The sequence below is a fragment of the Diadema setosum genome, chromosome 11 (assembly GCF_964275005.1).
Source record: "Diadema setosum chromosome 11, eeDiaSeto1, whole genome shotgun sequence".
Lineage (NCBI taxonomy): Eukaryota > Metazoa > Echinodermata > Echinoidea > Diadematoida > Diadematidae > Diadema > Diadema setosum.
Genome location: NC_092695.1, coordinates 27,951,788 through 27,965,270, shown reverse-complemented (window position 1 = coordinate 27,965,270; position 13,483 = coordinate 27,951,788). Strand labels below are relative to the sequence as shown.

General features: G+C 39.5%; 1 protein-coding gene across 1 annotated transcript in view; it reads right to left on the bottom strand.

Annotated features, from left to right (window-relative positions):
* The window catches only part of LOC140235388 (transcription initiation factor TFIID subunit 1-like), a 33,786-nt gene extending 22,004 nt beyond the window's left edge, over positions 1-11,782 (bottom strand). Inside the window, exons 1-15 of the mRNA XM_072315417.1 lie at positions 11,675-11,782; positions 10,432-10,567; positions 8,924-9,034; positions 8,142-8,563; positions 7,418-7,633; positions 6,604-6,783; positions 5,590-5,851; positions 4,885-5,025; positions 4,105-4,397; positions 3,288-3,404; positions 2,416-2,589; positions 1,726-1,899; positions 1,394-1,584; positions 542-656; positions 24-165 (exon numbers count right to left, since the gene is read on the bottom strand). Of these exons, the coding sequence (XP_072171518.1) occupies positions 24-165; positions 542-656; positions 1,394-1,584; positions 1,726-1,899; positions 2,416-2,589; positions 3,288-3,404; positions 4,105-4,397; positions 4,885-5,025; positions 5,590-5,851; positions 6,604-6,783; positions 7,418-7,633; positions 8,142-8,563; positions 8,924-9,034; positions 10,432-10,567; positions 11,675-11,782 (2,782 nt within the window). The remainder of the gene's footprint in view (positions 1-23; positions 166-541; positions 657-1,393; positions 1,585-1,725; positions 1,900-2,415; positions 2,590-3,287; positions 3,405-4,104; positions 4,398-4,884; positions 5,026-5,589; positions 5,852-6,603; positions 6,784-7,417; positions 7,634-8,141; positions 8,564-8,923; positions 9,035-10,431; positions 10,568-11,674) is intronic.
* Between the last annotated feature and the right edge of the window lie 1,701 nt (positions 11,783-13,483).

Sequence of the window (13,483 nt, the reverse complement as noted above, 5' to 3'; positions counted from 1 at the left end):
TAGAATTCAGAGGCGAGTCTGACCTGTCCTCTTGAAGTCAGCGCACAGCTTGAGTCGCTTGCGAATGCTGCTCTCGGAGTGAGTGGGGAACGCCTTCTTTATGTCCTCCATTTTGATCCTGCGGGGGCGGTCGGGGCTCTTCAGAAACAGCCTGTAGATGAACACCTGCAGAAAATGGCAAGAAATGATATATAAATCCTAATGCAAGTCAGCATAGGTTACAGCATTTACCCCTGGGTAACAAAACCCCCCCTAAAAAAATATCAAAAAGATTGCATCACCTATACAATATTGCTATTACAGACAGTATAGTGAAAGTAATCAAATCTCTCATTGTGAACTTTTTGCCACATGCTGCAGCTACATATGATTTAACATCAAATATATTAAAATTCATGATGGTTTTTCTTTTTTTATGTGAGGACTGAGAAAAGACTTGTCAAGTGTGTGAGCACAAGAAAGGCCCTTGAGACACAGGTCTCATGCCTAATACGTGAGATTTGCTCGGTCTGAAACCTACCACTAGAGTGCTGAGCCTTACCTGTAGGAAATCCCTGATGTGGTTATTGGACTTTTTGGAGTTCGGTCCCGGCACCTCCATCAGCGGATATTCCTGGCCGACGGTGAATATGTGATCCAGGGAACGGATGAAATACCTGAGGAAAATTAATGAGAGCAACATCACATTACACAAGTAAGTCAATGAGAATGCAGACAACTGGAATGTCAGGACAGAAGTTCATTTATTTTTGTCACAAACAGTTACAACTTACCTGTAACTGGAATGTCTTCATATTCTTGACAGAGATATAAACAACTCCGTGTCACAATTCATTTCACATGACTACAAGAAGGTAAGTATTTAATATTCTTACAAGCCATTTGAGTAAATAAGAAATGACACATACACAAAAGGTAAGAATAGACTAACTGACATTTGACCTGTACAGGATAATGCCCCTTTTTACAACTGTATCTTTGTGATTATCTTTCCCCCTTCTATCTAATATTAACACAATAATATATTTCTTTAAATAGTTCTCAAATTGTGGCAAATAAAGAATAGAAGAAGTTGATCTTTAAACATGCAGTCCTTGATCCTCATCAGTTCAACTAAAATATGGCAATGAATGGTCCTACCATTGGACCAAGTCTGACTGAATTTCATTGTATGCTTCTTGATAGAATTTCAAATGACACTAACCTCAAAGAAGACATAATAAGCATATAGAGATTGCTGGAAGAACAAACTGAAATTGTGATGACAAGTGCTGGAAAGATGGCCAGAAGATGCTTGTAGCACGTCACACTGTGCTGAAAGCTCCACACCATTCAAACATGTTGATGCATCATGGTATGATAAACACAAATGAGGACTGACCCCCTGGCTTACCTTTTCCTGGTCCTGATGAGCAAGAAGTCGGTGGACGGCATCTGGTGCTTGTAAATCGGTGCCCTGAAGAGATTGTTCTCAAAAGCCTGCAGCGATTGACCGGGCCTCAGTGACCCCAAGAAAGGAGAGCTGTGGACGTTGACAGTTTCGCCGTAATCATAGCGAGGCGGCTTGGCATCTGAGCTGGGTTTCTGTCAAAACAAAGAAAATTAAGATGCAGCATTTGTATTAAGATCAGAAACAACCGCTATTAACAGCAGCATACAAGAGAGCACATTTTCATGTATTAATACCAGTATGGTAAGAGAGTGTATCTTTGATCTGTTACTCACCCTCTTGTAGTAGTTGGTGATGCGGGTTGCCATGCCGACCTGCATCATGTGTGGGGGATACTCCTCACAGTACTCAGTTAGGATGAGATGGCCATCCATGCCCGAGAGATCCTCCGGGGTCCTCATGAAGAACATCTCGCCTCCACCTGATGCTTGCCTCTCCATCTCTCTTTGCTATTTTATCAAACACACAAACAATTGACCAATCAGAATGAACGAAATGGATCACAAGATATTTCAAACAGGGTTGTTTACTGTCCCGTTCATCTCAGTGTGTGCAGACATAACCTTTTTTTTTCTTCAAGGACATATTTGGGCATACAATTCAATGCATGTTAGATGATGCATTTCAATACATTTACTGAGCACAGTAGGAAAACAGATGTTGTTGATGTGTTTCTTTTATTTTCAGTCTTCAGATTTGTTAATAAAAAAGATGACTGAAAGGAATTCAATACTTAGATTCTTACAATTCATCTTACAATTAAGTAATAACATGTCATGATCTAAATATTATTTGTATCAGTACTTTTCAATTTCTTGTTAATATGCATGAAATCAATATATAAGACCATTTTACCAAAGTGCTCTGTTGTAAAAAAAATTACAGGTGTTCCCTTCTTGCAGTGCACTCTTATAAAAAAATCATTAGAATAATAATCATGGAGTGACCATCATAGCCCTCATTACCCTGGCTTTGAGTTTGATGTTTCTGACGAGCGGGAAGACACCGTGGGGGCCGGGGGATGAGAGCAGACCAAAGTTGTACTTCCTCATAACGGGGCGATGCCACGCCCTCAGTTTGTTGGGTCCCATGTGGGTGGGGAAGTAGGGCTGGCGGAGCTCAGATGCTGGAGTAGAGTGCTATACAGAAACATGAAAAAAAATAAAATAAGAGAAGATGAGTAAATTGTCATGTCAGTTGGCCATATAGTCAAACTTTGGCATGTATACAAAATATGCTCTATTCGCTAAATATGAAGATTGTCACATGGGCGATGTTTGCCATGCTAATGTAAATCTTTGCACTTATATTTACGCTTTATTCATTTTGAAATCATCACACAAACTTTTGCTTTTCATCATTCCTATCCTTCTATTACTTTATACAAATTGTAATACAGTGTACTCCTGGTATAAAGAACACAATTATAACAAAACTCTTTCTTTTTTTTTTACAACGAAGTAGAAATTCAGGTCCCTATATTATCATCTATATATCTTTGTATACTTTTTTGTTTGGCTTCAATGAAATTCCGATATAATGAATGAAGTCCCAAAGACTTTGTTGTAACTGGAATCACCTGTAACTAAAGGACAAATTGTCTAGACTAAAACTCACACACACAAGATAAACAATATACATGGACAATCTATTCAAAAAAATCTAAAAGTGACCAGAACAAAACCTGTTTCCCATTGTTAAGATCTTAACTTCTCAACCAAATTTCCTATTTTGTCAATTTCAGGGCAAATGTCTAACAGTTTCAGGTAAAAAATAGAGGACAGAGTAACAGCTACTGTTCAGAGTACTTATTGCCAGTTGTGTGAATCACACCTACCTGCAGGTCAGATGATCTGTTGGGTCTCAGCTTGCCTTCTCCCATATTCTTTGGGTAGTAGTGCTCGTCGTTTGAGATGTTGAAAGGATTCTTGTTCTCTTGCTGATCTTGGAAATCCTAAAGAAATCACAGCAAATGGGATTTTTACCATTACGCTGGTGTATAATGACTAGGTGCTTAAAAGTAAAATAATGATGGTAAAATACTCTTTATTGCCTCTGCATACATCCTAAAGACAATTATTCCTTTTTTTCCTTTTTTTTTTTGGCAAGAGAACTGCCTTGCTGTAAGCACGTGTGTCTATGAAATGAAATCACTCATTTCTTTATAAACTTAGCAAGAGATGAATTCACATATTCAATTTACTTTCAGAATTAACAGCATAATCATTGACAAAATGCAAATGCAGACTGAAAATGAGTGCAGGCCAGAAAGGACTCTTTTATGACATTTTAACATCTCCGGGACTAAGCTCCAGTATTCTAATGCTGGATCTAGGGACAATATACACCATCACAAAGTTAAATCAACTCCAGTGGGTTTATTCTTGTAGACACTGCCTTTTGTGCACATGCACTTTCTAGGATGCTTTCCATATTTTTGTTTTTCATCATACAGTGAAACCCTTTTGAATGGTTGTGGGCATTTTTCTACTCTGTTTTACCAAATGGGATCATCAAATGGCAGTGTCAGTGTTTGTTCCTCCGATTCTTTGCAAACTGATTTCATCTCGTTAGGATGGCTATAAAAACTTTGATTGACTACTCGCATGAGACCTGAAGAAGATGGATGTATAGAGAGAAAAGATGCTACATACATCATCTGGCTCCGTTCTGGTCATCCCACTCTTCTCCATGACAATCTTGGACTTGCGGGGCTCTTTCTTCTCCTTGCCACTGGCGGCCATCTTGTCGGGATCCATGTCCTCCGGGATGCGGAGGATGATGTTCTCGTCGTTGGGGTCCAGGCGGAGTACGGGCGGGGCCGGTATCTTGTCCATGGCCTCGTGGTCCCAAATGATGTCATCTTCCCAGCGCTTGTACACCAGCTCCTCATTGTCAGCGGGAAAGATGGAGAACCAGGTGCTTTCACTTTTCTCTTGGGGTGGGGCTAAGGGCAGGATAAACATTCAATTTGATATCAGAAGATCAATTCTGATGAAAATATATCACTTTTTTTTTTCTTCCACATGTAAGGTTTTGAATAATTTCCAAATTATCCCATATTCCTTGTCAAAAACATATGAATAACCACGTCTTATAAAGTGTAGTGAATATTGGAAGCGTGTAATCAATTCGACTCTTGCTTCTTACATGTTCCTGATTGTGACCAGAATTGTCTGTTCATAGCTGCTAGATACTGTTACACGTAACTCATAATGTCAAGCTCTGGATGTGGGTGCATGCGACTACAAGACATAAAAAGACAAAACAGAGAAAATCCCATCAGTGAAGCCACACACACTGCATCTTCCTACGTAACCGATATTACCTACACATCATTGTCTTTTCCTGAACTGCAATGATTCAATTCAGCTGATTTTGGTGTAAATGGAGAATAAATGATGAATAAGATCGGTGACACAAAAAGGACCAACCTGCATTCTGGGACTGTTTGGGAGGTGTGGATGGAATCTTGGCCAGCTTGCCATTGGTCAGGTCACTCAGCATCGGTCCTACCACCTTCACGGCCGTCCTCTCGTTGTAGTTTGGGCCAAGGTAATCCACTTCTCTCTGACCTGTACAGCCAGAAAAAGGTCATCAAACAGTCAAAACTACAAGTCTGTCAATGGACATCTTAAACATAATATTATAAAATGAAGAAAAAAAGAAAGATATTCTTGTTGACAGCCATGCTGCCATTTGAAATTCTAAGAGGTGAGGGCTGGTCAGAACTACTGTAGTCAGAACTGGTCCACACTGGTCAGAGCTGGTTAGAACTACAAGTCTGTGAAAGAATATCTTAAACATAAAATCATGAACAGAAAAAAAAACCAAGAAGCGATTCTTGTTGATAGCCACAATACATTTTGAAATTTGAAGAGGTGAGAGCTTACTGGAGGTTAAAGGTGTGTCAAGCAGGAAGAAGTTTCCTCACAAGATGCCAATACTTTATAAGACAATATTTTGAATGCTTTCATATCATTCAATTACTTCCAATCAGTCAGTATCTTTCCTTTAAGACATCTCTAACATAATAATCATGCTATGTAAAAACATGAAACCTTCAAAAGACAGAAAAAAGAAGTAGAAGATAGGTACAACTGGACGTTTAAACAGAAAGAGAGAAGGGGAATCCTTACCCTGCTGTTGGTAATAAGCCAGAGCTGTCCGGTTGGCTAGGGTGGGCACCCAGCCGGCATTGTTGGCCGAAGTTGAGCTCAGGACCTTGTCTTTGACCTCCTCTGCGTCCCAGATGACGTCATTCTCCCAGGCCAGCTGGGTCACCATGTCGAAGCAGTCGTCAGAGGCTGGGGGCAAGGGGGGCATGTTGGCCAGGGGGTCCTCAGTCACGGTAGGGCTACCTTCCAATTCCTTCTTCTCCCTCTCTGGAGATTCCTTGGCCTGGTGCAAACATGGAAGCCCAATGAAGTACCCAATGCCAGTGATCACGTTTGTTTGCTCGTATTTTCCTTACAGATGACCAACTGTTACAGGAGAACCACTATTTTTCCCCCTCCCGCTTTTTATAAGGCTAATCCGTTATCTACCCTGAACAAAGTAACAACTTTAGCATCATAACTGGTCTCTCTCTGACACACCCTCACCCTACAGTACTAATCTGCAAGCAAAGCTTTTCTTGCTCACACAGGCAGTAATCATGACTTGACATAATACTCATTTTCTATCAACAACATACGCTTGCGGATCATTATAAGTTACTAAATGTGAATTACTGATACAGCATATCCCAGCAAAATGTTTTTGTAAAGCTGAACAGAATAAGAAGTGGATCAAAATAAGCACCTTTTGAATGAACTTCAAGAATTAGTTGTGTTCTTTTCATTAATTGTGAGGTTTATTATTTTTTGTTGAATTCATGACAATATTTCATGACAATGACAAAACATCACAAAAAAATCAAATTGAATTCAAAGATTTCCCCTTTATATCAGTTGTTTTTTCCACCAAGACTTGAAAATAGTCAATACATAAACATACAAATATACATTAACATTAACAAAGAATAATCAACACATGAACACACTACATAATTATTTGGAATAGTACACACTAAGATGAATTAATATATCAAGTGGGTGTTATGATCTTCAACTACATTTCTAAGACAAGACTAGAATCAATCTCTCCCTCACCGATTTGAGCTTGAAGCCGTAGTCGAAGCCTTCCCCATTATCAGGGACGTCCAGCATGTCATACCAGTACTGGGCCGGCCCGTATCTCCACTCGGCAATCTCCGGAAGGGCATCTTTGTTCTTGTCCTTGTCCGCATTGGCGTTCTGGCCTTCTGCCTCCATCGCTGCCATTATCAACTCCTGCATGAAATGGATGATGAAAGAGATTTATGACAGAGTCACTGTAGAGATGCAACTGTAAACTATTGTTACGAGGTCTTGCCTTCAAATTCCTAGCATGTGCCACTCCGACAATACCTTCAACATATGGAATAAGCATTTTGTCTTCCTGGCAAGCTTGCTGGAAAAAAAGAAAAAAATGGAACAAAACATTGCTGCACTGCTTTTTTTTTTTTCCCATGGAATATTACCACTTCAAAATTAAACTTGACACCAAGGAAATGTGTCTGGTGAAAAAGGAAAGAAAAAATAAATAATAATTCACATCTCTCCCATCAATTTTCCATATTGAATACTGTATAAGCGTTATTTTCGCGTGGGTTTAATTTTCGCAAATTTCACAAAACACAGTTGGACTGCAAATTTAACAACACACAAAAATGTCACCATGTGCTAAGGTAACAGTGCACTTATGAAGGCTTCTGTGTCAATTCGCGAAAACAACATCTCGCAAAAATGTCCATGGCCTCCTCATTTGTGAAAATATCAGTATGCAAAAATACAAACATATGGTACTCAATAATCAAGTAAGCACAATCTGCTTAACAATAGCAAACACTTTCGTGAGTGGGATGTGTGTAGGGAGGAAGCTTACAGCATCATCCGGCATACAGTCCTCGGGAGGAGGGGGCGGGGCATAGATGTAATCCCACCCATCTACCGTCTTCCGCGTGGGGCTGGGAGGAGGGGACTGAACGGCCGCCTCCGAACCGGAAGGATGCCTCTTCTTCTTCTTCTTCTTCATGCCTCGCCACAGCTGGGGGAGCAGGTTCTGCTGTGGCAGGCCAAAGAGGCGGTAGAATCTCAGGACCTGGAGAGGAAGGGAAGGATACGATGCAATGAAAGTATACACGCAAAGTTTCATGAACACACTCTTCTAATGACTGATGAAAGATATCTATCTGCATGTGCTGAAAATTTTTTTTATGATAAGCATTTGTGTAATACATGAGGCATTCCAAAAAACAGTGTACAAACATCATAACTGCACTAGAATGGCAAGGTTTGTACACTTACATGTCATAAGTCCATGGAAGAAAAAAAAAAGATGCATAAAGCAAAACAAACTACTTATAATTTGATGCCATTCATTCTACTGGATGTACCTGCATACTCTGAAAGTATTGAATCATGAATCAAGAAAACCATTTAGCCACAATATCCTCTAAAATTTCACCCTATTGAAGAACATGATATCATTTGACATATACTAAAACTTCCTTGGAAGTAATGATTGTTTTCTATGTACTCAATAATTTCAAGACTGTGACAAATTGAAATTTGATATCTGCATGACAGACAGTGGTTAGCGTTCTCACCTGGCCTGGCCTAAACTCTGGGAAAAGTTCTGTGACGTCTTTGCTTCTCAGCCTCTCATCAGCTGTGGTTCTTAGGTGCTTAAGAGGAGCATTGATTTGAGATCCCTCTCTGGCAGTCTTGCCATCTGCACCGGCATCATGATGGGGTTGCTTCTTAGCCGAGGCATCCTCGCCTTCCTTGTCCTCCTCCTTCTTGTCTGCTCCTTCCGCATCGCCCCCGGCGACCTGCCCTTTAGCATCACTGGAACCGGCGTCTCTGCCACCACCGTCTGTCTCCGTGGCTGGAGGGGCATGAGTTTGTCTTGACACGGGGGGAGGAAGGGGCGGGGGTGGCATCAGTATGGAGTCGTCCTTGGTCTTGACGTCACTCGTGGAGTCTTCCTCATCGTCATAGTCATCATAGTCGTCATCATCGTCATTGGCTGCAAGCAGTTATTGGACAAACGTTCATTCATATTCAGAACTTTGTATAGCACAACATACTAAAAAGTGATGCTGGACAACTTTGTGTAACTTTGTGTTACATACTAAAGTGGTGCTGGACAAACTTTCATCAAATTCAGATATTTGTACAGCACAATATGCCTAAGTGGTGAGCAAATGTAATCATCAGGGGCACTCCACCATGACATCTAGGTACAAGTTTGACATAACACAGAAAAAACATCCTAAAACAGATGTCAGAATAATGCTGTAAAAAAAAAAAGTAATTTTATTGAGAAATGTAACATACAGCCAGTGTGAAGCCGACATCACATCTCACATTCGAGGGATGTGGATACCTTTCTGTCTGGGTGCCATGCTTGCCATGGCTTCCTTGTAGACCTGCTCCTCCTCAGCAACCTCTGTGATGTCAGAGTAGTCCACTGCCTCCACTCTCCCCTCATCATCACCTGTTTGGAGATGGATATGGTGTCAATGTAACAATTCTGAGCATGCTGCAAAGCTACATACATGCAATTCAGTAATTCAGTAATATTGTAATATCATATCCAGACCTGATTAAAGTATAGATGCAGGGCCATCAAGTGAAAGGGATTTATCCCAAGGAGATAGCTGTTATGAATATAAATGCAGAAATCCATGAACTTTAGAAGAATAAGAAAATTGGGACTTTATGAGTGTTCAAAAGTCTGGACATACACTTAAACAGTACTTTGTTGGAAAACTATAACATCCCTTGCTAAAGAGACCAAGTTGCCCATGCCATAACTCCATTGCACACAACCAACTTTGTTATTGAACACTGACTACATCAAACAAATTTTCTTCACAACCTTAAAAGTCAATATGATTTCAAAAAGAGAGGACTTATGTTACTAATTGGGCTTAGACATAAACTGCAGTGGCACATGTGTGTAAACTGTACATTGGTTAAGAAAATCTACTTGTACAGTACATATCGTACCATGCAGTGCAAGCACAAAACATTCATTAAGAACAGTAAAAACAGTAAACAGTAAGAAAAGTAAAAAACAAACAAACAGTAAAAATACTGATATCAGTAATAAATAGAGAAACACTTCCTGACTCTCAATGCAGCTTGTAAGTACCATACAAATTGTCAGCTCATTAGTGGGCCAACTGTTCATCAACAGGCTGGCATCTGTTGCTGGACCCAGAGTGGCCATAACAAAACATGAAATTAATGATCTAATATTAGACACCATCACTATTGTCTAGAAAATGATGGCTTACATAAGTTGCTCTAAGAAAACATTCATTCACAGAGTGCATAAAAACACACACAACTCTTGCATCTTCTAAAGGGATTGTACAGTTTTGGTTGAGGCCTAACTTCAGGTTTCTAACATTTTTGGTGAGATAATGAGAAATCTCTTATGAAATATGAAATGGCATGTAATTCCATGAAGAATTCAACTTTTTTTTTTTGGATGAAAATTGGTTTTGAAATGGCCGAGATATCCAAAACAGAGCGATTCTAATAAAAGGCGGGACCCACCTTTTATTATGATCACTTTGTTTTACTTTGTTTTTGGATGTTTCACCCATTTCAAAACTGATTTTCATCAAATGAACTTTGAATTCCTCTTAGAATAGTATGTTCTGTTTTCTCATCTCCACCAATACTGTACCATCCCTTTAAGTGATGGGGCTTGCTAAACCTTTAATTGTATGAAGGATCAAAAGCATTATATCACCAAGTTTTTTATCTGTTGTCATAAAGTACCTTACATAAATGTGCCAAGTATATCATGTGACGTTACCGCAATCCACTGCCATCGCTGGATCCACAACAAACAACTGGCAGACAAAGCATTACATTTACCCTTACTAAGAGAATCTGAATCGGAGGCCGACTCCTCTTCGCCATCCTCATCTTCTTCTCCCTCTCGAGCCATTTCTTGGACCAAGGAGTCCAGGCCACTCAGAGCTCCTAGGCCAGATAGATGACATTTTGCCTCCTGATCAATGGAAGTTTCAAACCAGATGAAATATCACAACTGATTATAGTGTTCACTGATTATGTAATGTTTAAAAAAAAAAAATAATAGGATGGTGCTTTGGAAAATTAAACTGCCTTTGCAATTTCTGTAGGCCTGCTAGTAATATTCTGTACCATATTATTAGTTTTATGAATCATCCAATGTATAAATCCTGGATTGCTTTTATACAGTGTATACATGTACAGAATTTCACAAAAACACTAAAATAGTAATTAAAGTACACTAAAAGATCTACTTACGTAGAAAAAGAAAAATCCCAGATTCCACTTTTCTATAGGACCCCATTTGAATAGGATTGCTATTTTAAATAAAGTATCACCCAATTGTATTACCTATTCCGCAACCTGGAATGTTGGTATATGAAAATATTACACAATGCACTCATTATCAACCTGAATGGATTTGATGTAGGTTGTTTTTGTTTTGTTTTTTATGGTGCTTGTATGCAGACCATAGTGTTGTGAAATGTGCCATCACAAAGCATGGTGTGCTACTAGACCTTGCATACAAAGTGAGAAGTAATGAGAACTTTGCTGCTGCTTCACTTACTGATAAAAATAAAACTCCTGCAAGGCGCATCTTTAAATAAGGATCATGCGATGCTTGAAACTCTGTTACTCCCATGCTTCGACATTCTTCTTTTGGCTGCCTTGTTTCTTAACCAAACTTTAGCACTAATATATGAGTAGATGTGCAATACTCCACTTGAGAAAAAAAATACATGTATGTACATATGCTGTATTTAGACATTTGAAAAAATGACCGACCGGCCACCCGACAGACCGGCCACCCGACCTCAGAGTGATTCCTATATACCCCCATACACACTATGTGTGGGTGGGGGTATAATAACTCTTGTGTCTGTCCAGTGTGCAAGCTCATACATTTCACTGAAGTTAACTCAGCTTTTCATACAATTGGCTGGGCTAACATCAAATGATGTCAATTCAGCTGATTCGTTAACTTTTGATATTTGACGAAACTAGTGACTGACTGGGAATATATGCAGATTCACTTGCAAGTATCGTAAATATCTATGGGTCATAGAAGAACATTAAACATCACCTCATCTAGGATATCATCTTCGAGCTGTCCCGTCTCGTTGATATTGCCAAACATGAAACCAGTGAGAGAGAACTCCTGCTGTGTTTCTCCATCATCCTCTGAATCCATTGTGCCAATGTGTCAGGGCAGCGGTGCAAACACTGGAGCGTCTACACACAGGCACTGCTGACGGTGTCTATTGGAACACCAAAGACACGATATTGACAATATAGATGATTTGAAGGAAAAAAAACAACAACCAATTCCATGAGGTGTTCATTTAATTTGTTGTTAAAGGGATTGCACAGTTTTGGTTGAGACCTAATTTCAGGTTTCTAACATTTTTTGGTGAAATAATGAGAAACCTCTTATGAAATGTGAAAGAGTGCCGATGTAACTCCATGAGGAATTCAACGTTTATTTGATGAAAATTGGTTTTGAAATGGCTGAGATATCCAAAACAGAGCGATTCTAATAAGTGTGGGACCCACACTTTATTACGATCGCTTTGTTTTACTTTGTTTTTGGATGTTTCAGTAATTCCAAACCCGATTTTCATCGAATAAACTTTGAATTCCTCTAAAATGGTATGCTCTGTACTATTTCATAAGTGTTTTCTTCGTATCTCGCAAAAAGTTAAAAGCCCATTTCTCATCTCCACCAATACTGTACTATCCCTTTAAGACTAATAAGAGATTGGGAGATAAGCATAACTGTATTAACTCAAGCATTACCACACATTGTCAGAGATGTGAGAAAGCTGAAGCTGAAGCATGTTTATAGCCATGCACATGGCATGTGTTTATCAGTAACATGAACAAGTTGATTGTTTAAAAGGTGTAATTAATAACAACTTATGAGTTGAGACTTTGGAGTTCTATCTAAGATATTTTCATGGGAAGAAATATGACGCCATAAATGAGGAAACCTCAGGGAACAATAACAACAGGTTTCATGATCATTTAATTTCTACATAGGTATTACATGTGTATCTTTGAAAAATATCAGACTCACATGCAACGCTGCAGCAGAATTTACCATCACACAAACACTGACAAATAAACTTATATTCATTCAAATTTAAATTCCAGTTTACTAAATCTATAGAAACTGAAATGCAGGGGATGCATGCAATATGTGTTGCAGTATATATTTTTGCCGATTTCGGCCCATATCAATACTCGGTGTCTGATATGACAGCGAGATGCTGGTGAGGTGAGGTCAGATAGATCTAATCTGCAAGTCCCATGCGTACAGAGTAAAAGCCCCAATTTTCGGCCGGCCTCCAAAATCTGGACACTTCTCACTTATCACAAGCCAGCAAATTCTACTGTCACAACACACACATATCACATCGTTTCACATACTGGCACACTCGTTTGTCACAAGAAAGTGCCTGAGTCACCTCCAAAAATCCATCTAAAATCCCAAATTTTGCCGTCAAAAAAACGCAGAACTGCCACAACTTTTCCAAAGCATGCGCAAATTAAGTCCCGTGTAAAGAATCAGGGTTGCCGAATAAGCACTAAAAATTGAAAAATTATGCTGTTCTGTTGCGAGATTTTTCGTTTATTGCAAGCTCAGAGTGTGATGGTATCCTCAAAAACACAAAAGAAAAGCAAAATCTCCATACGTGCCGATGCAGTGAATAAATGTACAGGGGCTGAATACGAATGCAAGTGCAGAGTCACCAAAATTCGGACACGAACGTACGCCGCAACGTCCCCAATGCAACCTTGCGCCAACAAGGTATGGTGTGCTCATTTTTCAGCGGCCTTTTGGGCGCGTGTCCAAATTTTGGGGAATTGACTAGCCTGACCATACACTGTG